Source organism: Mycteria americana, chromosome 2 (genome assembly GCF_035582795.1).
Source record: "Mycteria americana isolate JAX WOST 10 ecotype Jacksonville Zoo and Gardens chromosome 2, USCA_MyAme_1.0, whole genome shotgun sequence".
Classification (NCBI taxonomy): Eukaryota; Metazoa; Chordata; class Aves; order Ciconiiformes; family Ciconiidae; genus Mycteria; species Mycteria americana.
The window spans coordinates 44,409,936-44,437,719 of NC_134366.1; the positions used below are offsets into that span (position 1 = coordinate 44,409,936).

Below are 27,784 nucleotides of genomic sequence, written 5' to 3' on the forward strand. Positions count from 1 at the left end.
TATATGTCATCCTACAATATGAGGAGTATTTTCAAATGAGACATGACTTCAACTAGATAGTTTAATTAAATTAAGAGTGATTCTTCAAGACTAACTCCCAGAAGAGGTGATGGCTATAATGAAAGACTAAGTAAATTAAAAGCATACACCACTGCAGAATATTTTAACAATGCCAGAGTTACTGCTTTTAATCTTTATCATTCCTCCAATTAATTATTTACAGTTTGATGGAGATTCCTGCAGTTGGTAGTGGTTATAAAAACACTCATGCCTAGAAACCATACCTAGTTCAGAAAGCAACCCAAGTTGAAAATAGTTGGAGGTTAGCAAAGTATCAAATATGCTTATCCCATTCTTCCTTCCCTATGAATATTGACTTATTGCCACTGTTGGAAACAGGACAGTACAGAGATGGGAGACAAGTTTGCATATACCGATAAGCCTTTTTTTTCTTGGTCCCAAATACTTAAAGAGTCTCTGCAGCTTCTATTAGGTTCAGATATTCAGATAACTTTGTTAAGATACCCATAAAATAATACCTGCTTGCAATGGATAGCCTTTTTAGTTGTTGGCAGAACTCATCAAAGCAGAGGAAGGGATTTACATAATCTTTGCACCTATAACTGCCACAATTCACTATAAAAATGAGATTGCCATTCTCTGGCCTCAGCTAACCAGGAATTTATCCAGTAGTGTCTTGAAAACCTTCAGAGGTAAAGACTACACAACCTCTCTGGGCAGCCTGTTCTACATTTGACTGTTATAATCATAGAATCATAGAATCATTCAGGTTGGAGAAGACCTTTAAGATCATCAAGTCCAACCGTTAATCTAGCACTGCCAAGTCCACCACTAAACCATGTCCCTAAGCACCACATCTACACATCTTTTAAATACCTCCAGGGATGGTGACTCAGCCACTTCCCTGGGCAGCCTGTTCCAATGCCTGACAACCCTTTCAGTGAAGAAATTCTTCCTAATATCCAATCTAAACCTCCCCTGGCACAACTTGAGGCCATTTCCTCTTGTCCTATCGCTTGTTACCTGGGAGAAGAGACCGACCCCCACCTCTCTACAGCCTCCTCTCAGGTAGTTGTAGAGAGCAATAAGGTCTCCCCTCAGCCTCCTTTTCTCCAGGCTAAACAACCCCAGTTCCCTCAGCCGCTCCTCACAGGACTCGTGCTCCAGACCCTCCACCATCTTCGTTGCCCTTCTTTGGACGCGCTCCAGCACCTCAATGTCTTTCTTGTAGTGAGGGGCCCAAAACTGAACACAGTAATTGAGGTGCATAATGGTGAAAAAAAATTGCCTTATATCAAGTTAGAATCTCTCCTGTTTCAGTTAATGTCTGTTTTCTCAGAAAAGGGGCAAGACTACCAATTTCACAGAATCACAGAATCATATAGGTTGGAAAAGACCTTTAAGATCATCGAGTCCAACCATAAACCTAACACTGCCAAAACCACCACTACACCATGTCTCTAAGCACCTCATTTCAGTCCAAAGGATGAGAAAATCAAGGGTATACTTGTGTTTCAGCACCATTTCTAGGTTTCTATGAATGAGGTGGCCCATTTTCATTTTACTAAACTACTGCAGGATGATTTGTGAGCGTTGGAGACCAGTGTGATAAAACACAGATCTACTCTATAATCAGTTCTCTGAATGACAGAAAGGGGGGAAAAAAAGATAAGGGGGAAAAAAAAGAAGCTGCTCACCATCAGCATCATCCCAAAGGAGAAAAAAAAGAAAATAGAAAAGCAGTTGCTGCTTATCACAACTTTTCTCTAGATAGTGTCATGGTTTAACACCACAGAGCTGTTTGTTCACTCCCCCCTCCCCTCCGTGGGATGGGGGAGAGAATCGGGGCAGGGAGGGGGGAGGAAGTAAGATTCTGTCCTGGTTTTGGCTGGGATAGAGTTAATTTTCTTCCTAGTAGCTGGTATAGTGCTGTGTTTTGGATTTTAGTATGAGAATAATACTGATAACATGCTGATGTTTTGGCTGTTGCTAAGTGGTGTTTACACTGGTCAAGGACTTTTCAGCTTCCCATGCTCTGCCAGGTGCACAAGAAACTGGGAGGGGGCACAGCCAGAACAGTTGATCCAAACTGACCAAAGGGCTATTCCATACCATATGACATCATGCTCAGTATATAAACTAGGGGGAGTTGGCCGGGGGGTAGCGGTCACTGCTTGGGGACTGGCTGGGCATCGATCGGCGGGTGGTGAGCAGTTGTATCACTTGGGTTTTTTTCCCTTGGGTTTTGTTCCTCTCTTGCTCCCTTGTTGTTTTCCTTCTCATTACAAATAATAATAATAATAATAATAATAATAATAATAATAATAATAATAATAATAATTTTATTTCAATTATTAAGCTGTTCTTTTCTCAACCCACGAGTTTTCTTACTTTTGCTCTTCCGATTCTCTCCCCCATCCCACCAGGGGGAGAGGGTGAGCGAGTGGCTGTGTGGTACTTAATTGCAGACTGGGGCTAAACCACAACAGTCCTTTTTGGCACCCAACATGGGGCTTGAAGGGTTTGAGATAATAACAGATTAACCAGAGCATATTAAGGAATTTAGATCTGTTAGTAGTTACAGGCCACGATATTGATTCATCTGTTCTTGATATTGGTTTACCTGATCTGCACCATGCTCATTTTTTTGCTGTACATGTTAAAGACCGGTGCTGTTTTTTGCAGTTTGCTGTGCTCTGCTTTAATTGGTGATGTTTTGCCTGGGAGATTTGTTATTAAAACGTTGGGTTTATTTTGGTATCTAAGTGCTGTACTGAAACTTCTACTGTATGTCGGGTACCACCTCATGGAGAGAATTAGCAATTATACTTCTTCTGAGAGGTTTTTTATGGAGGAAATGCAGAATGGCACCTTCGCTACTTTCTTCTACAATGTTTCCTCCTTCATTACAATAACTTTTCAGTATCTTGAACATCCTTAGTTAAGATACATCTATTGGTATTGCTTGGGAATACTGTTTCGATTTTGTCCAAGATTAGTAAGAAATTTAAGAACATCATCCAGAGATCTGCCCCAAGGCCGGATAGTTATGAGTGGCAGGGTATGTGTGGGACAGTATAGCCAAGTACCTAGGACAGTAGGCACCTCCAGTGTTTTGGAACTGCACCCCTGAACAAGTGCAGAATCCTGAAAAACTAGTAAAGTATTTGGAAAAAGTGTGCTGTCACCCTGGCAACTCCAGAGAGACACAAATCACTGCAATGTGCTGGGGCCTGGCCCATGCCTACCAAGCCCTGTTCAACACTATTCACAACTCTCAAGGATCTGGTGACAAAACGACAGACACCACGGCTACTAAGGCCCCCCCTGCAACAGGCACTGGGCTATTCGGGACAACTCCAGTCCCCCCTGCGACAGGCACTGCGGCTATTCCAGCCCCCCCGCAACAGGCACTGTGGTCACTCCAGCCCCCCTGCGACAGCTAATGCGGTTCAACCAGGGAACCAATCCGTGTCAGTATCAGTCACCCCTATACAAAAGAAGAAATCCCGGAAGCGAAAGTCAGCTCGTTTAGAAAGAGAAGATGAAAGACCAGGGCCATCACAAGGAGAGGAAGAGGAAGAACTTGCAGATGAGATGGAAACTACCCAATCCCTGTCCGTGGGTGAGCTGTGAGATAGGCAAAAATAATTGCAAATAATATGCAAAAATTTTACAGCCCCCTATAAACATCCAGTCCCCCTAGTCCTGGTCATAATATGCATTACCTATTTCTTGTATATACGAGTCAGGAGCTCCTTCATTAAAATCAGGAGTAAGATCAGCCCTTTTACTCTGTCTGGGGGATTGCCCACTGAAAACTGGAGCAGCAGTTTTCCTGGAAGAACCCCATTTGTGATTGTTTTTCCTTGCAACTCACCTACCCGTGCCTCTAGGATCGAGGTAGATTTTCCATCCCCCTTCCTCATGTCCTCTCCATGGTCACGCAGGTAAAACCACAGGGTGGCCTGTGGTGTGTACCCTCCATATCCTCTCTCTTGAGCAGAGGAATGCTGACTCCTAATAGCTGAGATACTGGTGTGTACAGGTGGGGAGTAGGACCTATCTTCTTCGAGTCACTGGACCTTCCGGGACAGTTTCTCTACAGCAGAGACAAGGGAGGAAGATATGCTTTCTTCGTATTCCCGGAGGTGACTAGTCACTTCATCCACTGTTGGACCCTCTCCATCTTTCCAGGTCAGTATTGCCAATGAGTTGGCATATGATGATGGTGCATTCCATACCAAATTCCACCACATGGGTCGTGCACACTGGACCTCATCTGGATGTTTGGGTGACCATTCATCATTCAGGTCACCATAAATCACCTCCAGCACAGCTAATTCCCTCAGGTACTGGATACCTTTCTCCATGGTGGTCCATTTGCCTTCAATGTCTTCCTTGAAGGGATACCTTTCCTTCATAGCTGACAGGAGTCGCCTCCAGAGGCTGAGGGCTGGTGCCCCTTTCCCAATCGCTTTGTCAATGCTGCCTTCCCTAGAAAGGGAGCTCAGCTCCTTGGCTTCCCTGCCCTCTAATTCCAGGCTACTGGCCCTGTTTATCCCAGCATCAGAGCAGCCAGGTGACAATGTGCTCACCTGGATGACGGCTGAAATCTTTTTGCATATCTCGCAGCTCACTCAGGGACAGGGATCAGGTGGTTACCATGTCATTTATGAGTTCTTCCTCTTCTCATGATGGCCCTGCTTTTTCATCATCCCTTACTGAATGAGCTTTTGAGTCCAAGATTTCTTCTTGTGTATAGGGGTGACTGATACCGGCACGGGTTGGTTCTCTGGTTCAGCTGCAGTGCCTGTCACAAAGGTTGGAGTAGCCACAGTGGCTGTCACCAGGGTTGGAGTAGCCACGGTGTCTGTTGTTTTGTCATCAGATCCAGAGACCTTCTCTTCCCCTTGAGGGTACTCAGTAGTGTTGAACAGGGGTCAGTAGGCATGGGCCAGGCCCCAGCACATTGCAGTGATTTGTGTCTCCCTAGAATTGCCAGGGTGACAGCACACTTTTTCCAAATACTTTACTAGTTTTTCAGGATTCTGCACTTGTTCAGGGGTGAAGTTCCAAAACACTGGAGGTGCCCACTGTCCTAGGTACTTGGCTATACTATCCCACACATACCCTGCCACTCATAACTATTCAGCCTCAGGGCAGATCTCTGGGTGGTATTCTTAAATAGTTGTTTATCCTTAAACAAGACCTGAAACACATTCAGGCATAGGAGCAACAGGAACATGCCAATTTGAACATCCCAAGGATATTCAAAACTCTCAAGAGCTATTGTAACTAGCCCAGCGGAGAAGGGGAAGGTGAAGAAAGGTGACTCTCCCGTAAATTGGCTCTCTGAGAAGAAAAGGTTAAAAGTGTAATTATTAATAGTTTCTGAGAGATAGCTTCCAAGAGATGGCAATGCTGAGTACTAATACCAGATTAGTCTCATGACCAGCCATTTTATCATATCATAGGCCAGTGTTACAGAGTACAGCAAAATGATAGCCTTGACCCAGCTCCCAGAGGTGATAAACAGCACAAGAGGGAACATATACAGCAAGTAAGGTGTTACAGAACACAACTCTGAGAACAAGCACAACAACTTTGAGAGCAAATAAATCAACATTGTGACCAGTGACTACCAAACTAACATAATCAATGTTTATAACAAATTTGTTCTAACGCGCTCTGGTCACATTTGTCGTTATCTCAACACTTCAAGCCCCACGATGGGCACCAAAAGGACTGTTGTGGTTTAATCCGGCAGGCAGCTAAACACCACACAGCCATTCACTCACTCTGCCCCCCTCCAGTGGGATGGGGGAGAGAATCAGGGGGGTGGGGGAAGTAAGATTCATGGGTTGAGATAAAGACAGTTTAACAGGACAGAAAAGGAAGGGGGAAAATAATAATAATAATAATAATAATAATAATAATAATAATAATAATAATAATAAAAGAATATACAACATAAGTGATGCACAATGCAATTGCTCACCAGCCACCGACCAATGCCCAGCCAGTTCCTGAGCAGCAGCGCCCCGGCCAGCTTTCCCCTAGTTTATATGCTGAGTACAATGTTGTATGGTATGGAATATCCCTTTGGCCAGTGTGGGTCAGCTCTCCTGGCTGTGCTCTCTCCCAGCTTCTTGTATGTCTCCAGCCTCCTCAGTCGGTAGAGCATGAGAAGCTCAAAAGTCCTTGACTTAGTGTAAGCACTACTTAGCAACAACTAAAACATCAGCATGGTATCAACATTATTCTCATCCTAAATCCAAAACACAGCACTATACCAGCTACTAGGAAGAAAATTAACTCTATCCCAGCCAAAACCAGGACAGATAGTTTGCTGTAAGTTACGGATCTGCATTCAGTATTATAGCTTTGTAATTACACTAAAAGCAACAGAAGAAGAAACAGGAGCCACAAAACTGACAGTTTGAATAAAGAGCTTCGGTGAACATTGCTGAAAGCTATTTGCATTTGTCACCTACAAGAAGAATTCAACACAAGCCTTTTGGGGATATTCTGTCTATCCCTTGAGTGATGAAGCTGGAACAGGATTTTCAATCACTACTTAAAAATTTTGCCTTCATAGTTTTCTATTTTGAAATGTATTGCCAAGTAATTCTATAATTTATTACATTGTCTTCTAACTTGTATACATTTTTCTCATTACAAATTATGTTAAATATTTTTGTAAAATATTATATATATATAAAATATCTTCTTCACAAAAGACACCATTTCAGGCAGCCTAAACCTCTGCTGACGTCTGTAGAAAAATTCATCATTTCCACCATTTTTTAACATGTGTGAGGGTAGGGAAGAAATTTACTACCTTCAGCCTGCAATTTTACAGTGTAATAAATCGCCTTGCCACCAGGTGCAGAATGTAATTTTAAAATGGGTGAAGTCAGATAAGAGAGGTAACTGTCGTGTGTGTAATTGCTCTCTCATCAGTGTAACCTCAACAGTTTCCTTTTCTAGTCCAAGCATTGCCTGTTGCTGCCCAGAAGGTTCCTCTACTTTCATATAATTTAGTCTATAGAGAGGCAAAACCAATCTGAGGTCAGTGACAGGCCACTAATAACTGTAGGATACAGCAGACTATATGATAATACCTCCCTTATGTTTTTACTAAAATCTTCCCAAAAAAGCCTGGTTTGATGTGGAAGGACACTTTTCACTACAAATAGTAGTAAAGTTGTGTGGTCTTTTTCAATCTGAAATGTTAATGAGCACTGAGGAATGTGTAAAAACAAGATCCCAGTAATAAACCAGGGTAGCTCTCAGCTACACTGCTCTTGATCAGCAATTTAGAGAAATCACTAACTTACTGCTTTCTTTCAGCACATATTCAGTGTCTCTCTCTCTAAAATAGAAGCAGATGTTTTATACTCCACCATTCAGGTTTTTTATTTTACAGTTTTGAAAATAAAGATATGGACATCCAGTTAACATTCAGCAACTGATTTGTATTTCTTTGAATTTACAAACCTTTAAGCTTCTATGTGTATAACATTATACATTATTGCTTAGAGATGCCAAATATATTAACTTTGAAAAATAATTTATGGCCTCTAGCAGTGTAATAAGACAGTGTTCTAGAACACATGAAAAACTGCCAGCAATTCACTTCTAATTCATCCATGTCACATATTAATACAAATCAAATAACATTTTTTAAAAAGTTTACTCTATTGTTCTTTACTCCCATAGTTTTGTTAAACAAAAACCAAACAAACAAAAATCTGCTTCTTCATATCTAAATCATTAAATATCCAAGGCAGAAGCATGTTCAGAGCACAAGGTCCTCTTCCTAATACCTCATACTACTTTTTTCCCCAGCAACACTTAAAGCACATATGAAACTGTGAAGGCCAAAAGAGCCTCATATGTGGTAAGTTGTTTAGGCTGCATATTTGAAAAATATTGTAAGCCAAGATATTGTTTTGCTCCTGCTGATCCCAGTCACTCTTTACCACCACTGTCTGCTCTGCTGTGCCAGCACAAGTACCTCTACAGCTGCATTATGCGTCAGACCAAAGACCTGATGCACCTGAAAAATAACGTTAATTATTTTTCAGGCAGGTCAGTTCTCTAATCTAGTTCACCATCGTATGTTTAGGCAAATGCTTGTATTGGCCCAGGAGTGGTATGGCTGTTTGGGGGGTTTTTTTCAGGGCTGGGTTTTTTTCCTTGAATCATTTCATTGACACAGTTTCTGTCACAGCCCTAAAAACAACTGGTACTGGCAGAAATTTGGGAGGCTTTCCCTAGGGAAGAGAGATACTAAATACAACTGTCAAGAGGCCAGCTTTATAAAAATAAAAGCAGCTTCCACTGAAACACAACTTTCAGTTTTACTCTTAGTTCATAATGCTGAAGTGAAACTTTTTTTTACCTTTGTTAAATTAGAAAAATTTAGTCAATCAAAATATAACTAAACCAAAAAATGTATAAAAAACTTCAGAATCTCTCTTCTCAGTTCCTCTTTCTGAGCATAAAGCCTATATAAAAAGCTGCTGAAAAGAGCGGAAGAATTTTATTGTGAGGACTTGTGTGTTCATACTCAGAAGACCAGTGAGGTACATTCAACTACTATGTGTTCTCCCACCTTTGAACTCTGTACTTTTCCTGCAAGAGTGTACATCTCCGGCAGTTAGAAAGGATTTGTATATTTATGTGACAGACAGACCTTTTTTTTTGTGGCAACTTTATATTTTCACTGCTTTTACAGATATGAACCTTTAGCGCTAGTGAAAACAAGTTATTTCTGAATCTCATGGAGCAGTAGCAAAAAAGCACCTCATTGCATAAGTGTCTTTTTAAAAAGTAGCTTTAAAACTGAAAGATACATTTCACTGATGTTCACCGAGTATGCTGCCCAAGAGACATCCATATCTAAACGTTCTCGTGTTTGAATATATGGAAAACAATGTGCTCCAAAAATTCCCAGATATAGCAATTGCATACTTGCTGGGACACCACTGGGCAATTTCAAAGTCTTCTGCTTAAGTATCAATGGCAGCAGGTAGCACAAAAAAGCTGCCAAGAATTCTCATAACGTATAGGGTCGTATGTACTTGAAAGCATTGAAGATGTCAATATGACAAATTTGTTCGAATATAGTTATGCCAGAAACAGTGTTGCTAGCTGGACAAACCAATCTATGCTTAATTTGACAATGTGGAACAAAGAATTAAACTAAAAAAAGCATGACAGTGTCTGCCTCATGCTATCTAAGCTGAACTAACTTCTCTACAAGTATGAACAATCTCACTATTTTTTATACATATGTGTGTGCATGTCTATGTTTGTTCATATATATATGTGTATACATATATACACAGTACTACTCAAAGATACATTTTGGGCCTCTAGAATTTTCCAGCCAGAACAGTATTCTGTGAATATTTTATTTCAGAAATACAGCAATTGGGGAGCATTTGCAGTATAAAAATTTACAGTACTATTGACTTACGCTGGCAACAAAAATTGGGAGAACTCTCAACATAATGCAAGGGCCAAGGTTATATATATATTTAAGTACACTTTACAAGCAGACCACAAGTATTGGAGTTTCATGGACTTCTATGTGCATTTATCCCCAACTGAAGGTTTTCTATAAACTTTTTTTAAAAAAGTTAAGCATCTATTTGCAATATTTTTCCCCTCATCAGGATACAGTCACAAATATAATGTGTAGATATATTGGGAAAATATCCCATAAAGATACAATTTAGTTTGAATTTGGCCTTCTTTTCTATACACTGTATCTGTTGATCTGGAAAAAAACTTGCTGTGAGTCAGTGTGTAAAAGTAATACACGTTTCTAGGCCTTTACTTTTTTAAAAATTTGTTTCAAGGACAATTTAAAAAGCCTTGCAGGCTCTATCAGAAAAGGTGATGTTTATAGCAAGCTGCTTCTTCCTTCAGTTGTCTTATTATTCCTGAAGAATGTCATGAAGTATCACCTTTTACACTGTAATGAAAATAACAGTTATCTAATTAAGCTCTAAATGTGCATAGGTGTTTCAACTGGTTTTATACTTCTGAATTTTCAAGATTATCATATGCATCTCTGAGTAAATTATAAGGACAAATCAAAGTATCATTAATATGTAGTTTAGTGTTCCAGTATTACATACAGAGCCTCTGGGAAGCTTAAAACAGAAAAACACATTAAAGTTCTAATTTACTCCTATTACTCCTTCAGACACATCATGGAACAAACCCTAAAACAAGAGGAAGCATAAGCCAGATTCCGAAACTTACAAAATAAAATTTCTCTTCGATGTGATTTTTGATTTATGTTATTAAAGGCAAGCATCACTGCATGGTCCACACATCTGGTGTTCTTATTCATACAAAAATACCTAGCAGATTGTCAAGCTGTCAGCTTTAACAGAAATGCTGTAGATAAATTTTATCTGTAAGTTGTGGCAAAGTGCTATCCATGTACATAAAAATTGAAACACTCATATTCTAAAAGGTACTCATACCATGCATCTGACAGATACTTCTAAGAATTGATTCCTTCCAACTAGAGATGTTTTCCAGTGAATTATAACTGCAATTTCTTATAAAATGCTTTGAGGAATTGCCTTAAGTCTGTGACTGTACAAACAGCTCAAGAAAATAAAAAGGTTTTTTCCTTTTATCTATGGAACAGAAATCTGAACACTTAAACAATGGAAAAGGATTTTGCTTATTGACTTATACACCTTTCAGAATGAACTTCGTTCAGTACCTTTGTCCAAATAACCAAGCTCATCAAGAAATCGCATGAATATTTAAAATTGAAAAGGAGACATGGAAAAATAAGTATCTGCAAGAAGATGACCACAAGCAGTAGCAAATCTAGTTCTACAACAACACTAAAAAAACCCTAAATCTTGAATAACTGATTTCATATAAGGTGTTAATTTCCCCTAACTTTAAACTGCTATAAGCTAGATTTATGCTAAGCCAGCACTCCAGCTGCCTCTGTAGCAAATGGAGAGACAGGCACATCAAGTGGTTGATTCATCTCATCCTAAAATAGCTGTTTAACATAGATGGGATGAAATTCATTACTGAAGTGCCTGTTTTTTTCAATTACTTTCAGTAGTCATCTAGCTGCTTGACTTGACTAAGATGCCTAGTTTTTTAATGACTAAATATAAGCAAGATGAATCCCAGCCACACAGAGACTTGTTGCTGACAGTAACTTGTTTCTGACAGTAAGGTATGAATTAGATGATTTTGCAAGTATTTGGATTTCCTGGAACCTAATATACAATATCATTAACTAATAACTACTGTTCTGTCTAGCAATCACATTCAGCATGGATTAAATGTAAAAAAAAAAAGCAAGCAGACAGCTGAAGATTTTACCTGAATAAGATGGTAACTTCATTGTCTTCTTTTACACAGAATTTAAAATCCCCAAATCTAAGTAAAGTCTGTTGATCCAGATGCCTGCAAAAACCCCTCACGAAAGTCAGTAGATGAAATATAAGCATAGGGTCATAACATAATAATCTAGGCATAACTTGTTTTATATTTTAATATTAAACAAATAACATTGCTTGATGGCTCACTTACAAACATCAGCTGAAAAAGTAAGGCTGCATGGGAAACTGGGCAAAGACTAAAGAGAAGGAAGGAGGAGGTTTGAGATATCACCTCATTCTATTCAGCTCACTCCCTAATCGCAGTAATGGGCACCCCTGAGAAACAGGCCAGAAGCAAAATAGGACAAGTGACCTAAACTGAACTGTCACATGATCCTGTGGTGAGAAAAACATTTAACTCCACAGTTTTCTTCTCTAAATTATCTATAAAATTCTTTCCAGGAATAAACTAAAGCCTTTATCAACTCTTCTTGAGACAGGAAGTAGAAAGAAAATACTGTACACGTTAATTTGTAAGTAGTAATCAACAAAACCTACCAAGAAATTACATTTACAACACACTCCTGCATCTCTCATTTTAATAACTGGGCACCTTGATCTCTATAAAAATACACAGACTACTTGTCTGCAGTTGGGATCATATAGCTAATTCACTGCTACATCCCTGGATAACACTACTACCTCTTCAGTCATAAAATCATTGACCCTTGCTTGTGCAGCTCAAATTGTGAAGAGTCTAGACTCAGAAGAACCTGAGTAGTAAAACAGGAAAAGAGCTTTCTTCAGCAGAATAGATAGCAAATGCAGATATATACATCTGTTTGAAATCATGGGGTATTTAAATTCAACCTCCTTATGACATTCCTGTAAGCAATGACCAGCCATAACCAAGAAGTCTGAGGACTCCAGGTGTGGAAAATGTCAGTTGCCAATGTGAGAAACATAATTAAAGGCAGTTTAACTCCAAATTATTAAACCCACAAAATACAGTTTAACTCCAAATTATTAAACCCACAAAAGCTATTCAAGTATCAGCAAATAATTTATTTTTACCTCTCCCCTCTTTCATTCAAAACAGACTCTTCCATAATGTCCATTTTAAATAAGACCCTGATAAGACTAAGGATGCATCTCAAGCAGAAAATATGGTCACTTATGGTAAGAGAGGAAACAGAAGGAAAGACTACTGGCTGCTCTGCTTGCCGATGACTCAAACATGAACCTCTTGTTCATTTAGAAGGCATCAATGCCCCTTTATAGCATTTCTTAACCAGATGACTATCCTATTTCTGATTGTAATTATTTTATTTCAGTTATGCTAGAAGAGTATTACAAACATTCAGCCTCCAACTTGTTAGTCAATTCTTGATGTGACTCTTCTTTCAGTCAGATGCCTAGCATACCTCATGCTGCCTCCAGTAATTCTTAAGCCACAGCTGGCCTGCCATTCCTTGAAGTAGACGGTGAATCTACTACTGCACAAAATAGGAAAGGGTAAAAAGAGGAGAGCAGACCCTTAAAAATGCAGTATTAACATTTCCCTAAGGAGACATGACCACTTATCGCTCTGATGCTTACTCTAATAATGTCTACATAGCGTCCAAGAACTCTATTCTGTTACACTGGCATGTGCTTTCACTTATTCTACCATTAAAGTTATTGTAACAACAAAATCATCGTTCTGTGCAAAAACTCAGCTGTGGAAAAAAAAAAAATCCAAGAAATAGTATAAAACAGAAGGAAGAAACCAAGGAAAGACTAAGGCACAGTTTGAACAATCCTTGACAGAGCTTTGAAATCTGGCTACTATGAAAAAGCAAACAACTGAACAAAAGCCACACCAGAAACTAAAGCCCAAGACCCAAGTGAAAACAGGAAATAGCTTCAACTGACTACCAAAGACATGGTAAAACAGCAAACACACTATTAAGGAAACATCAAAGACAGCAAGATGACATATAATGGCACTAGAAATTGAAACAGCACACCATATACTGAGCAGCAAAGTAAAGCAGAACAAGAAATAGTACAGATTTAGAAACAGTAAGGATCTGCCAAGATACCAATAAGGCTGACATCTAGGATAGAAGAGAATGGGAAAAAACAGAAAAAAAAACACCAAAAGTATTCCAGGTTCCTGTAGTTCAGATGTCAAAGTAACACAGTTCATCTAAATGTAGCTTATTTGACATTACTTAAAAGAAAAATTAAAAAAAGAATAATTCTAGCAAACAAATACCAGTAACATTGGACTAAAAGACATTTACAAGCTCATAAATTAGTTTGATGAAATGACTAAACTTATTCTAATAAAAAGCATTCATTCATTATTATTATCTATTCCAAAGGGATTATAAATTAAAAGTCTTAAGCCATTGAGGGAAAAAACATAATAATTAATATACATTAAAATAATTGTTATACAAGTTCTACAGAAAGAATTATTTCCAAGAAGTACATTGTTGGTTTATAATCTGTTATGTTGGTAGAATAGTACTTTTTTTTTTTCAGACAGCAGTTTAAATTCATCATGGAGTCTATAAAATTATTACATACTATACTTCTATTTTTATTTCTTTGCACGCATTAAACAAACTCTTTAGAAGCTAGATCAGCACCACTCACTTGTTAGAAAACAAGTATAGAAACTAACCTGTATGTTTTCACACTCCCTTTCATCAAGAAAACCTATGCTATGATTTTAACTTACTTCTAAGCCTCTGTCAGTAAAACAACTCTTTTCTTAGGATAGAAAAAAACATCTGTATGAACTAGTCCATGTCACTTCCACAGTGGCCTGCTTTGTTTTATTCCAAGTTTTTTTTGCATTCTCTCCTGTCTAGTCCTAATTACGTCTTACGGTGGGGACTTCTATCATTTCCATTGAAACAATTTTACAGAGATAAATACAGGTATCTTCATGCTTCCTTACTTTGTTTCACATCATTTCCAGTCTTACTCCCATGTATAATGCTATGTAATACTGGACGTGGTACTAAGTACATTCCAAATGTGAGGTGACAGTTGTTATTTAGCCAAACTTGTTACTTAATAAAAATTATATAAAGTTAAATCTTTGGTCTTCTTTTTATAAGTCAGTCTCTGCCAATGACTTATAATGTTCTTCCTTGAAGTTCATCCAGCTTATATTTTTAGTAATGGTATGTCCATAATGAAACATAATGTTCTATGCAGAGTTGCACTGTGGCATACAGATAGAGACAGTATTATCTGCCTGTCCTCAGCTATACTGTCCCTGTGGATTCCACCTCCAATTGCAACGGACTTTTTGCCGATACATGTTATTATAAACCTATGCCTAAACTACGACGACACTATCACAATTACATTTAATTGCTATGTTTCATTCTCAGAGTGAATACTTGTATGAATCGACTTTCAGAAGATCCTCTGATAAAAATGCTGTGTTAATATACTGAAAGGATTATTTAACTTCTGTTACCTTTCTAATCAAATCAGCAAATTGTCTCCAGGAGCCAGCTGTTCCATGAACGGCAAAACTAAAGCAAGACTAGTTTTCACTAGTTTTTGACTCTCCCTCACCCCACAGTACCTTCAGTTTCTTATTCTCTTGGTTATCTAAACACACTAAACTAATGTCACATGACAGCATGAACTGCAGCTTATTTGGAAGGTAACATTTCAGCTGAGCTTAAACAGTTTTCTCACCAAAAAGATTAAACGGTCTCTCTACTCGCTACCCATTACCAAATTTTCACAAACATTGAAAGAACCTAACCCTCAAATTTGATTGAAATTGGTGAAGTGGTTCAGAGGCTGTTTTTGGAGGAAGAAATAACTGCTGGAAAAACTGGTAATAAGTTTGAACATATAGCATCATAAAGCAAGCTAAAAATTAAGTACATATGAAACCACAACATACTCCCTTATCTTAAATTACCCTTTCCAACACAAAAAGCTTTAAATAAGTGAAAATATTATCATGTTACCAGAATAAGCAATGAGAAAAAACAGCTACTGCAGATCTCTGCATGAAATCGTATCATAATATTGATTTATGCAGTGCTCTTACAAGATATGGCTATAAATAGAAGCAGTAACCAGTACTAGAAAAGAAATTTGGGTAACATAACACAGCATGCAGACTGACTGTGTAGTCCGTAAACAGAAATTAAGATCAAGGAATATTGTCTCCTCCACAGCAGAGAAGATGAGGGACACAAGTAAAATAGTACCTCTAATAATCACAAAAATGAGTTTCCTTGAAACACCACAAAGAGAAAACACCTCAACTTTAGCACAAAAAGCCAAATCTTACATAACATTGTTCTGTGTATCAGTTTTCCAACATTTTAGAACAATTATGCTTCAGAAAGATCAAGTTTGTTCACCAACTCATGTGGAACATTCTCACCTACTTCTTAATGCTACCAAGGGGTCTGCTGCTCTTCACCGTTTCCCAACAGCTTTTCAAGATCAGTCAAGTTCTCAAGGAATTATGATAGGATTCTCTATTCCATCCTGATCTCAAAATTTACTTCATTTCCCAGAGCTTTTCTAAAATTTTGGTATTACAAAAGCAATTATCATAACCATGACTCAGCTAACTTTTACTTATATCTCTTGATCTGTTGTCGATACTTCCCCTTCATAAGTCACAATCCTTTTTGTGAAACAAAGAAATGGCAGGTATACAAGAAAGGAAACATCATTCTCTCTAACCATGTACAATTTGCTGTGTCTCTTCTGGGAAGTCCTTCGAGACAGCAGGATAATAAAGACTCTGTCACCACTAACTTGGAGCAGATTGTTTCTGGTGACTTATGAGCTAGAAAAAGACTTCAGAATTCATTATCAATTCCCTAAAGCACTCTTTTCCTCAATTTTTAATGTATTAAGTGTAAACACATCCATTTCATACATTTGGTATTCTAAACATACACATTGCTGGATTTTTTAATTCAAGGACATAACCAATTAAAAGGAATTTCATTAGTACGATAGTAGGATAAAACCTAGCATGAAGTAGAATTAATAACCATCACAATTACAAAGCACAATTGTATAAGCCCCTCTCTAAACATAAAACAGTGTCTGCTGTTATTTTATGATGACACAGTTTTTAAAAGATTGCATTAGCAAATTTATTCAGTCAACCCCAAAACCAAACATGTTTGGTACATATAGTGATATGTTTTTATCTTAACCACTCTGCATAATGCTGCATAGCCAAATTTAAACAATAAGCATCAGACACTACTTTTGACATTTATTGTCTTGTTTTGTACTATACTGTCTACTCCAAGAAGGGTGGGTTGCATCTCAAACTACCCAGAACTATTACCCTGTCAATTCAGAAGAAAGCACTTTCTGCCACTCTAAAATGACAATGCTGTCTCACAGCTCTTTCTCTTCCTCCTTTCCTTTTTTTTTTTGTGCAGGAACTGATACTGCTGCTCTTGGTAGATATGCATTCCCAATATTTTGATTATTTTATAGCCCTTCACATCTACCTAAATCATAAAAAAAAAAAAAACACAAAAAAAAATCTACTCCAAGCACTGATTAAGTCTATAGCTCTGACTTCTGCTTCATGACTTGTGTTAAAACACTCAATCAGTTCACCTCATTCCTTGTGAACAGGTTTCCATATCACAAAGCCCACTGTCACACACAGTACTAGCCAAGTACCATGAAGGTGGCATCCAGTGCATTCAGCTGTTTGCAAAATGTTTTTAACATTCTTAAATTATTATGACATTGGAAAGACTTTAATGCTTTAGCCTGTCATTTTAAATATTACTCAAGCATACTTTTTAAATACAAAGAGATCAGTCCTGTATCCTTGTTCTCTTTTCTGACTGCAGACAGGCAAGGATCACTGCTTCCATGATTTTGCCTGTGGAGTAGAACTGACAAGTAATGTCCCAAAACACCACTTACTGAGAGACTGCAACATGTAAGTGACATTTTATCCTCATGCCTACATCTAAATAACTGGACAAAGAGGTAGAAAAAGAACTGCCAAAGTCCTAGCACTGAAGTGAACTTCCATATATGAAGACAGGGTATGAGAATATAATAAATGTGGTATAAGCAAACATAAAAAAAAAAAAAAATTTAAAACACTACTCTCAAATAAAAATTTCCCATAAAATGTGAAAAGACCCAAAGACATCAGTGACAGAATCTAACAGGAAAAAAAAAAAAGAATGTAGATGGGATAAGAAAATTACAACTCAGTGACCCTGAAGGCCACTGGGGCATGGTTTGGAACCTGACACTTCTAAAGACTGATCTAACTTGCAGACATTTTACCCGTAACTGTTGTTTAAAAGAGCACAATAAATTCCCATCAACAGCTTCTCTGCCCAGTTATAACTGAACAAAACAAATCAGTTATTTCAGAGGAGCTGAAAAAGATGGCACATAACTAGTTAAACCAAACACTTAACTACCCAAACAATCACTCACAGATTGTGCATCTGTGGTGGGTTGACCTGGATGGATGCCAGGTATCCACCAAGCTGCTCTATCACTCCCCTCCTCAGCTGGACAGGGGACAGAAAATATAACAGAATGCTCACGGGTCGAGATAAGGACAGGGAGATCACTCAGCAATTACTGTCATGGGCAAAACAGACTAGACGTAGGGGAAAATAATTTATTGCCAATGAAATCAGAGTAGGATAATGGGAAATAAAAAGTAAATCTTAAAACACCTTCCCCCCACCCCTCCCTTCTTCCTGGGCTCAACTTCACTCCCAATTTCTCTACCTCCTCCCCCCAAACAGCACAGGGGGATGGCAAATGAGGGTTGCACTGAGTTCATCACACCTTTCTGCCGCTCCTTCCTCCTCAGGAAGAGGACTACTCACACTCTTCCCCTGCTCCAGCATGGAGTCCCTCCCACAGGAGACAGTTCTCCATGAACTTCTCCAGCATGAGTCCTTCCCATGGGCTGCAGTTCTTGAACTGCTCCAGCATGGGTCCTTTCCACAGGGTGCAGTCCTTCAGGAACAGACTGCTCCAGCATGGGTCCTCCACGGGGTCACAAGCCCTGCCAGCAAACCTGCTCCAGCATGGACTCCTCTCTTTCCATGGATCCACAGGTCCTGCCAGGAGCCTGCTCCAGCATGGGCTTCCCAAGGCGTCACAGCCTCCTTCAGGTGCATCCACCTGCTCTGGCATGGGGTCCTCCACGGGCTGGAGGTGAATATCTGCTCCACCGTGGACCTCCATGGGCTGCAGGGGGACAGCCTGCCTCACCGTGGTCTTCACCACGGGCTGCAGGGGAATCTCTGCTCCGGCGCCTGGAGCACCTCCTCCCCCTCCTTCTTCACTGACCTTGGTGTTCACAGGGCTGTTTCTCTCACATATTCTCACTGCTCCCTCCGGCTGCAGTTGCCCAGTTGTGCAGCTACTTTTTCCCCTTCTTAAATGTGTTATCCCAGAGGCGCTACCACCATCGCTGATGGGCTCGGCCTTGGCCAGCAGTGGGTCTATCTTGGAGCCAGGTGGCATTGGCTCTATGGGACATGGGGGAAGCTTCTAGCAGCTTCTCACAGAAGCCACCCCTGTAGCCACCCTGCTACAAAAACCTTGCCAGACAAACCCAATACAACATCACTCACAGACTGTGCTATGCTTCAGCAGTATTTGGGGAACCAATTAAGGCAGCTCTGCAATCAGCTTACTTTTGCTCACTGAGAAGCAGCATATGCATTAGTTTTCAAGGTCTGGAACTTGAATATTTAACACGTTACAAGGACTCACTCTTGAAGCCATTTTAGGATTTAGCGATTTCTAGGGATTAAGTGTCAATCGTTATCATTCTGGCACTAGGAAATCACAAGTAACGATTTCAAAAGTGGCAACATGAATTATATTCAACTGCCGAACGCCTGAGTTCTTGACTCTCCCTCTTAATTCAGAAGAGCCACCAGTAGCTCCCCTGATAGCCTCGAACATTTAATTACTTATTACAAGCATGCAGGCCAAGCATTCTGGCAGGTGTGTGGTCATCACATGTGGTCACCACAGCAGAAAAGACAGCTGAAGAAGACTGAGATTCAAAATGGCCTGTAAACTTCTGCGAAAGATACTGTCAGTGTCCCAGCCAGCACAGTGGTCTTAGAAGAAATTTAGGATGAAACCACTTCCAGTTTTACTTGGATATAATGTTTTGTCAGGTTTTTCTCCTTATTGGCAGGTATTTTGTAAATTAAAAGTTCTGATGAAAACAGAAAATAGTATTAGAGTATAGACTGCATGCTGTGCAACATTCCTGGTTTGTTTATGTGTCATTCATTGTAGTTTTCTTTTTCTATTCTCTATGCCAAATAAAATTCACTTTACTTGCAGGAGCTAGAATTGGCAATTTGTAGTAGTGGGGAAAAGAGCACCAGAAAGTCCCTAAAAGAAGAAAACCAAAGAAAAACCAACTTCTGACCTTAGAAAGCTGGACACTGAGTAGAAGCAACAGAGTGAGTCTGACAAGAGGGAACAGCAGCTGTATGTAAAAAGGTGTTGCAAAGAAGCTGGAACAAGCCCATGCGGCAATGAGAAATATTTTGATCTGCAAGGTTTCAGCTGAACATATTGTAAACATATTTCCTTAATAAAGCAGTAGTTAGGGTAGGCAAAGCTTAACCAATAATTTTGCAAATGGAGAGAGAGATCCAGAACTGTGGCACAGGTTAGCAATTCCTTAATTAATTTCTGATGTTAGGATTTCAATCAACAGAAATTCTCAGCTTAAATGGTAGGCCCAGAACACATCAACTGCTATTAGATGAATACTGAGCTTGTGCTTTCCCCAGTTTAGATTTTTACTCAGATTACATTTGCTCCCTTTTGTTTACAATACAGTAACCTGAATTAACAGGCATGTTTGTTATTTATACATCATGCAACACAAACATCAATACTCTGTCCTGCCCACAATTACTTTTGTTTGAGAGAATCTGACATGCATATAATACTCTCAATTACATACACTGTTTACATATTGAGGGGAACCTTTTGGGCAGGAAATGCTTTCTATTTCATGCTCTTGAGAAAACAAAACACAAGTCAGTAGTAATCTAGGAACTTAGATAGCTACATTGGTACTGCAATTTAACACAATATGGTTCCTCACTTTGGCTTGCTCACAAATGGGATGCCAAAGGAAACCACAGCTCATTCAGCAGACTGAATAATGTATTGTCTAAGGCAAAATTCTAGAGCAGTCATTTATGCATTTACTAAGCTTAAATTGCAAACAATGTGTGTCATGCTTTTCCATCAGTGAAAATTTCAAACTTCAGAAAATATTTTTTCAGTTCAATTATTAAAACCAAATGCCTACTGATCCAAAACAAATCCACTAGCACCGATTTCAAATATTTTTCAGAAGGTAAGTTGTCCACACGTACAATGTAACTGAACATTGAAGCCACAATTACATTAAAAGCCATTAAAATTAATTTATATTGTTTACATAAATCTTCTTATAACTTGAAAACACATTTCTTTATCTATAAGAATATAGATAGATGAATAAGTTACTATACAACCGCAGTTAATTCATTTTTGCACCAACTTAACCCACAGTAACCGCCATGTGCAAGAACAGGCAACAGCAAAATAGGCAGGCAACTAACTACTGCAGAGTAGCTGTGGGTGGGTAAGTTGCACCTTGTTCATTACTCCGTTGTAACTTGCCTGTCTGCTCCAGAAAAGTAACCACGAAGACGGAAGTCACTGGACTGAATGTTGTATGCAGGAGTACTTACCATGAGTATAGAATGGTTCCCACTACTGATGCAAGTTTGCTGTTTTCTTGCTTTTGTTTTGCAAGCCCAAAGTCAGCTACAATAAAGAAAAAAAGATTCACGTGTCAATAACCACCCTCTTTGCATGACAATCAGCGCTGGTTCACAACAGCTGAAAAGTTGGGGGAGAGTGGAAGGGAGGTTTGGGGTTTTTTTATCTTTTACATTTCACAGTACTGGACCATACTATCTTCCTATCTCCACATTAATCAATAACTTACATTTGAATCTGGCCTACCAGCTTTAAAAATATTATAAACACAGCTCTGATGCTTTCAATCCAAAGTACATGACCGTTTCAGGTTTCTGTTAATATATTCCAATCAATTGCATGACAATGGTAAGCATCTAAAAAGCAGTGATCTAATGCCCAAATTAACGGAAAAAATAATGTAATGAAGGTAGTAATTATTTCGCTTTCCTTCAAATTATGATAGCTGGGAAGGGCAGACTTTCTCAGAAATTTAATTTCAAAGGAGTATGGGGGTGGTCAAATATCTGAATAGTTCATCTTCAAAGATTGCATTTGGTAAGACATAATGGTGAATCTTAGCCTTACCTTGTGACAAAAGCTGTAGATTTAGATGATCATGCAATTACGTTAATATAAGTGCCTTTTTTGTAATTATCAGGAAGTCTTTCACAAAATTGTCACACAGTCTTTAGAGAAGGTATTTTTAATCTAAGTTCCACGCAAAGAGTTCAAGATTATTTTTTTCAGTTCAATACTCTACTGCTGCCTCAATGGAACAATGCAGCTAAGATACATTGCACTTTATTAAATCCAAGCACAGAGAGCAAGAGAAAATCATTGTACTTGTTGAAGTCTGTTAATATATTTTGTATTGTAATACTGCTTCAGAATTGGGAAGATTTGTGTGGTAAATAATATTGTTTAAAATATTTTAAGGCTTCTGTTCTACTTGGACCGAGTCCATAGCATTCCTATTCCAATAGTTTTTACAGTGAGATAGGTTCATAAACATTTTAGTTCAAAATGTTTCTACTCATCAAAAAAAGCTGTGGATCAGAAGAAACACAGGTAAGAAAAATTAGTTTCTGTTGGCTCTTGCTCAATGGGAGCCTCAAGGGTCTGAAAAGGAGTAGATCTCTTATTCAGAAAGGGCCTTTAATAAGAAAGCCAAATGTAGGTACCCAGGCCACAGATCATTTTTCTTTGAACAAAATGTTCGAAGAAGGACTAGCTCTGCAGTGCTTGGAAAATTTAAGTAGAAAGAATGCTAAATTAACAGGATCACTGAGAATCCTCCCTTTTGCCCTTGAGTTAAGACAGCACTCAGGCAGCTCACTCCAGGGAATATTAATCCTAAAAGGACCAGAGGTTTTTGCAATGTTGATACTTCCCTGAATTAATTGGGGTGAATCATTCTAAATTCCCTCCTTTGGAATCCTTCACATAATATTCTATGAAGAAAGAGTATTAAGACATTACATAAATCAATAAATTCAGTTCCTGGTGCTTGAAAGATTTAGGAAAGGAAAGAGGAGAGCTGGATATCTCTGTTCTGGAAGAAGTAGTCTATTTTAATACAACATTAGTGATTATCTGGAAAAAAGAAAGCAAGGGAAAAATAAGCCAGATGGAATAAATATATTCTCTTCCTTTTAGGCTCAGGTCCTCAGAAACGGAGGGAAAAAAACCTGTCTCACTGGCAATAACTTTTTCCAAATTCTGCTAAACCATCTTGACACCAGCAAGAAGCTCCTAAATACAACTGGTGTTGCCAGAGCTAAGGAATGTAAAGCACAGGACAATCAGCTTTACATTAAACATAAATGCTTTTTCTTAGCTTTTTCAAGCCCATAATACAGAACTGAATAAAAAGGAACTGGCAAATGTTGAATTGCATCAAACTTGTGAAATTGGTTCTTTTAATTTATTTAGGCATCTGTCTGCAGCTAATAAATTGGTCTACAACTTTTATACTCCAGGATTCTTTATGTGGTATTGGATGCCAAAAGTTGCTACAATAACTAACAAACAAATGAAATAATTTCTGAGAACTGCAAGAGGCCTGCCTCCCATACCATTAAATGAAGATATGAACAAATACAAAGATGACCCCTATTAATTGGTATTCATTGTTTCAGCTGTGAACTGAGGCTTGATTAATGAGGAGCCACTGTGACAATTCACATTTGGCAATTCCCTAAGACAGCTTCACACCATAGCAGTATGTCTTTTAGAAGCCGGAATGTAATTGTGAGAGCAAGATAACTCAATACTTGCTCAACTTCTTATGAACTTTACTCAAGTGTCAGCTTTTAGCACAGAGAGAGACCTACATAAATCTTTGACCTGATCTAATGAGTCTTATGTTATGATCTTATTGGTCACTCCTGAAATTCAAAATCCTACTTATTAAAGAAAGTATTCTTCCTGAACCATCTTGATTTACTACAGTTAATTCATCCAGTGGTACACCAAGCATTAAGACATAGGTCTTAAGTACTGGAATGGGACCTTCCTCAGAAGCTAGACCTAACCAATTCACACATATCTGTGTGAATGCAGATGCATTTGATCACAAATCTCACCAATTTCAGAATGAAATACAAAACTTACAGCTTCTGAATATTTTCCTACAGCTTCCATTCTCACTTACACAAAAAAGCAACCTACCAATTAACAGAAGTGTTGTGAGTACTTGCTGGAAGGAACTATATCAATGCTGACAATATCATGATAAATATGAGTAGAATAAAGGTGCCAGAGAAAAATGGAAAAGAAAAGCCCTTAGAGAATCATACTGAAAAGGCCAGTGAAAGCTTTGTAAGCCAGTAAATTAGACGAACCACAACAAAGGCTGGTAAGAGCAAAGGCAAAGAGATAGCACAAAACAGGAGGAAGGGAGAGGGCAGGCAGGCCATCCAGCCACCACCACCATCAGGATGCAGAAATGCATGCTGCATCAGTCCATCCAAAGGGGAAGTTATAAACCCATCTTAGTGATTCAGAGCAAGATTCTACGAGAAAGATGAGCTAATAATCCTCTGCCATAAGAACGACCAGTCCTGCCCCTCTTTTGCATTGTCTCTGGAAACCAGCTCATCTGGCACTTGTGTCTTGATGAGTTTAGCTCACTCTTTTTCTAGGCTAGTTTCATGCGCTGCTTTAATCTAGCTCCAGACTGGGTATTGCAGTCCTAAAATCATTGAATTGTCTACCACTTCAGAGGACTCTTGTTGCCCTCTGTAGTCTTGCAATGCAGGAATAAAATTGGCATTAGAAAGGCAACTCCCTCATCCCCAAAAAATAACAAACCCCTTCATTTCGACTGTTAGATTGTCCCACCTTCCTGAAAAGTAAAAATTACCCCTTTTGGATCAAAAATAAAACAAACAATGGCTATTTTGTAGTACAGCTGAAGAAAAACCAAAATGCTAGTAGATGACACATGTCCATGAGGAAGCAGTCTTGGAGCTTTAATGGCACCAGTGGAAAGATCCACCTACCTGCCCAAAAAGAGAGTTGTCTGTTGCTGCAAAATAATGGCTGTTTTCACCTACGTGTGTCATTTTGGAAATATGATACTTTTTCTGGTTTTAAACACCACTTTAAATTTTTCAGGTTCATGTGAATTACATGCATATCACTACTACAACTTACTGTACCTTCCTAATACATGACAGTTTGTAAACTGAAGGGAATGGTAGGTACACCAATCTAGCAAACAATTTTTATAAAATAAAATTTCCATTGTAATAGTTTTTGGTGCTTTGTCTACTGTGTAACCTCAACTGACATAATTTCGTTACAGATAATTTCTCTAATGGTTGGAAGCTTGGCATCCTTCATTGAAGATGAAGATTATTTTTAAGTCTGTTCAAAGACAATAAAAAACTAACAAACTTTCACCATTAGATGGATCTTTATAAACTATGCCTAGACATGCAATTTCACCAGCAATTCACTACCAATAGTCACATCTCTCCACGGTATTATATTTGACTAGATTTTGTACTGTGATTGTAAACATTAAGCCTTGAGGGTATTTCCCTCTGTATATAAGGAATCTAGAAAATGAAATGTTATTTTATTTTTTTTAAATTCATTAAAAAATAGTCAAACAACCATGCAAGACAGTCCTCAAATAGGAAGAAAAATTAACACAAAATGATGCAGTATAATCCTTTATATTCTGAAAGACTCTTCTTCACTTGTTTTCACTTGTTTACATTGTGTTTAGGGTAGCAGAGTAAGTGACAATAAAGTAAGATTGTTTCAGAAAACATTAACATGCTGGGGAAGAGGGCATGAAGGGAAGAGAGAACTATGAAAAAATGAGTAGGCTAACTTGACTAGTATCTTAACATCTGGCAGAATGATGTCTTCAACTTTCATAATAGCTGAATTACAAAAACTTTCTAAATCTTAGCAGTCTCTTTAAATGAGCATTTTAGGTACGTGCAATATTTTTTTCACTTTTTATTGACAGAATCTGGTTTTTCATTTGCCATTTTATTTCCCAAAGATTTCACCTAGTAGATTGATCTTCTACAGCAAAAACAAGAGGAAAATTTTCCAGATACTACATCTTAAAAAACATTGATCTCACATTTGCACATTTGTTGCCTTAATATATATTTGAACCCTATTTGAAAATGCCATTAATTTTTCCTGAAATCAAATACGTGCACAAAAGCATAGCAAAAAAGCAAAAACAAAAGCAAAGCAAAAAAGGAGGATGAATGGAGCATCAAATTCACTATGTACATGAACTTCAGACCTACTCAGGTCAGATTTTCACTGTGTCCCCATTGAGCAGTTTATTTTTCTACCCTGAAAGGCTCAGGATGAGACAAAATCACTGCTTCTCTTCAGCAAGTTTGCAACTGTAATCAAGAAAGTTATCAGCAACTTACTGAGTTACAGTAATCGGGAAGATAAAAATAGAACTTGAATTTTATTTTCCATAAAAGCATATCCTAAAATCAAGATAATCTGCAATTTAATAAACAGTAGTATTTACTTATTCTACTCTTTTCCATCAATAGAATGGGAACAGAATTAATTTTTTTATTAATTAATTAATTTATCATCATTCCCAAATACACCCTTCTAGCTATTCTATCATTCTCCTTTCTGTGTGCTAATATCAATGCTTCATAAACTCAGTCTACCATCTGTCAGTTTTGTGAAGCTTGTAACTTCTGCACTAAGAACTGTAGCATTGATCCACATCTAGAACTGAGATTTGTGGAGAGAGATGCAATTGTGCTATTAATCCACCAATAATGTCCAGAATGTTTGATTTACAGTGTGAATGTAAACAAGTGGAAAATTCCACTCAGCTTTGAAAATTAAGTACTACAAGCATTTCCTTGAATCGTGGTATGAAGGGTAGCAATTTTGATAATGAAGACTGGTTAAATGACCCATATAGTCTGCAAAAAAAACTAGCACTGATCCAAGTGACTCCGAAAAGTAGCGACTAACACACAACAGACACTAGTTATATCCACTTTACCTCATGGCCGCTGCTTCTCTGGGCATGGCACAGAATCAGGAGGCAATAGGTCTTTTAAAAAGTGCATTCAACAAGCAAGTATTCTGAATTACAAAATTAACAGGTAGCTTTCTTCCAGCATCCAGCAACGATTTGAATTTTTCAAGTCTCATTCACTTCACCATTCTGACAGTTCATGGCTGCCTGCTATGATTAGAAGTATATCAGACAGATGAGTTGTCTCAAAACTAGTATTCTGCTTCTATATAATCCTAGGTTTCAGTTCCATATAGATCCTTTCTGCTGCTATTGTATCTTGTGTACTAAACATTAAACAGATCATGCCACCCAAAAGAGCATATGGAACCCTTCACAATTCTCCTCGATATCAGACCTGAAAGGTGTCAAAGTGATTCCACATGGCCCTCTTTGACCATCAAGATCTAAACCTTACTGCAACTAGACAACATTGAGGAAAAGTGATGATATACAGAGTCTTCTGTTTTGTCCTACGAACAGATGCAGTTATGGAGCTCTAGACAGAAATATACCATGCTAGAAACAAAATACAGCTGCAGTAAAAAATACCTGCAGTAAGAGCAGATACACATTTTAAATTCAGAAAACTGTAACTTCTCACTGTCTTATATAAAAAGGCTAGGCAGATTAAACTGAGAGCCACAGATAATATTGGTTCAATGAATCTCTAAAACCCTATACAAAACAACTTCCATTCAGGCTGTGCCTAAAATTCTACTTCTTTATTTTTGTGTCAGAAATTATAAATCAGACATTCAACCTGACCAGAGATGCCCAATTTCAGTAACACTTTTCTACCAATTTAAAATGAGATGTTTTATGAAATTGCAGGTTAGCATGATTTAATATTTATATTTTCATAGTATTTGTAGCTCAACCAATTATGATTAAATGCTGTACCAGCGTATAAGAGATGGTAGTTATAGCCCACTTCCTATCAAATTTATGTCAGAGATTAAACAGAACAAATGAGTAGGGTGGGCAGTTCCAGAGACTACATAACAGCAGAATCCTTAAAGTTCTCTACAGTCAGAAACAGAGATCTTAT

The 27,784-nt window shown here is 38.2% G+C and overlaps 1 protein-coding gene across 5 annotated transcripts in view; it reads right to left on the reverse strand.

Annotated features, from left to right (window-relative positions):
- NEK10 (NIMA related kinase 10) overlaps positions 1-27,784 on the reverse strand; it is a 121,888-nt gene that overhangs the window by 61,390 nt on the left and 32,714 nt on the right. For all 5 annotated transcript variants that reach the window (XM_075495572.1, XM_075495576.1, XM_075495574.1 and 2 more), the window contains one exon: positions 21,188-21,263. In XM_075495572.1, the coding sequence (XP_075351687.1) occupies positions 21,188-21,263 (76 nt within the window). The remainder of the gene's footprint in view (positions 1-21,187; positions 21,264-27,784) is intronic.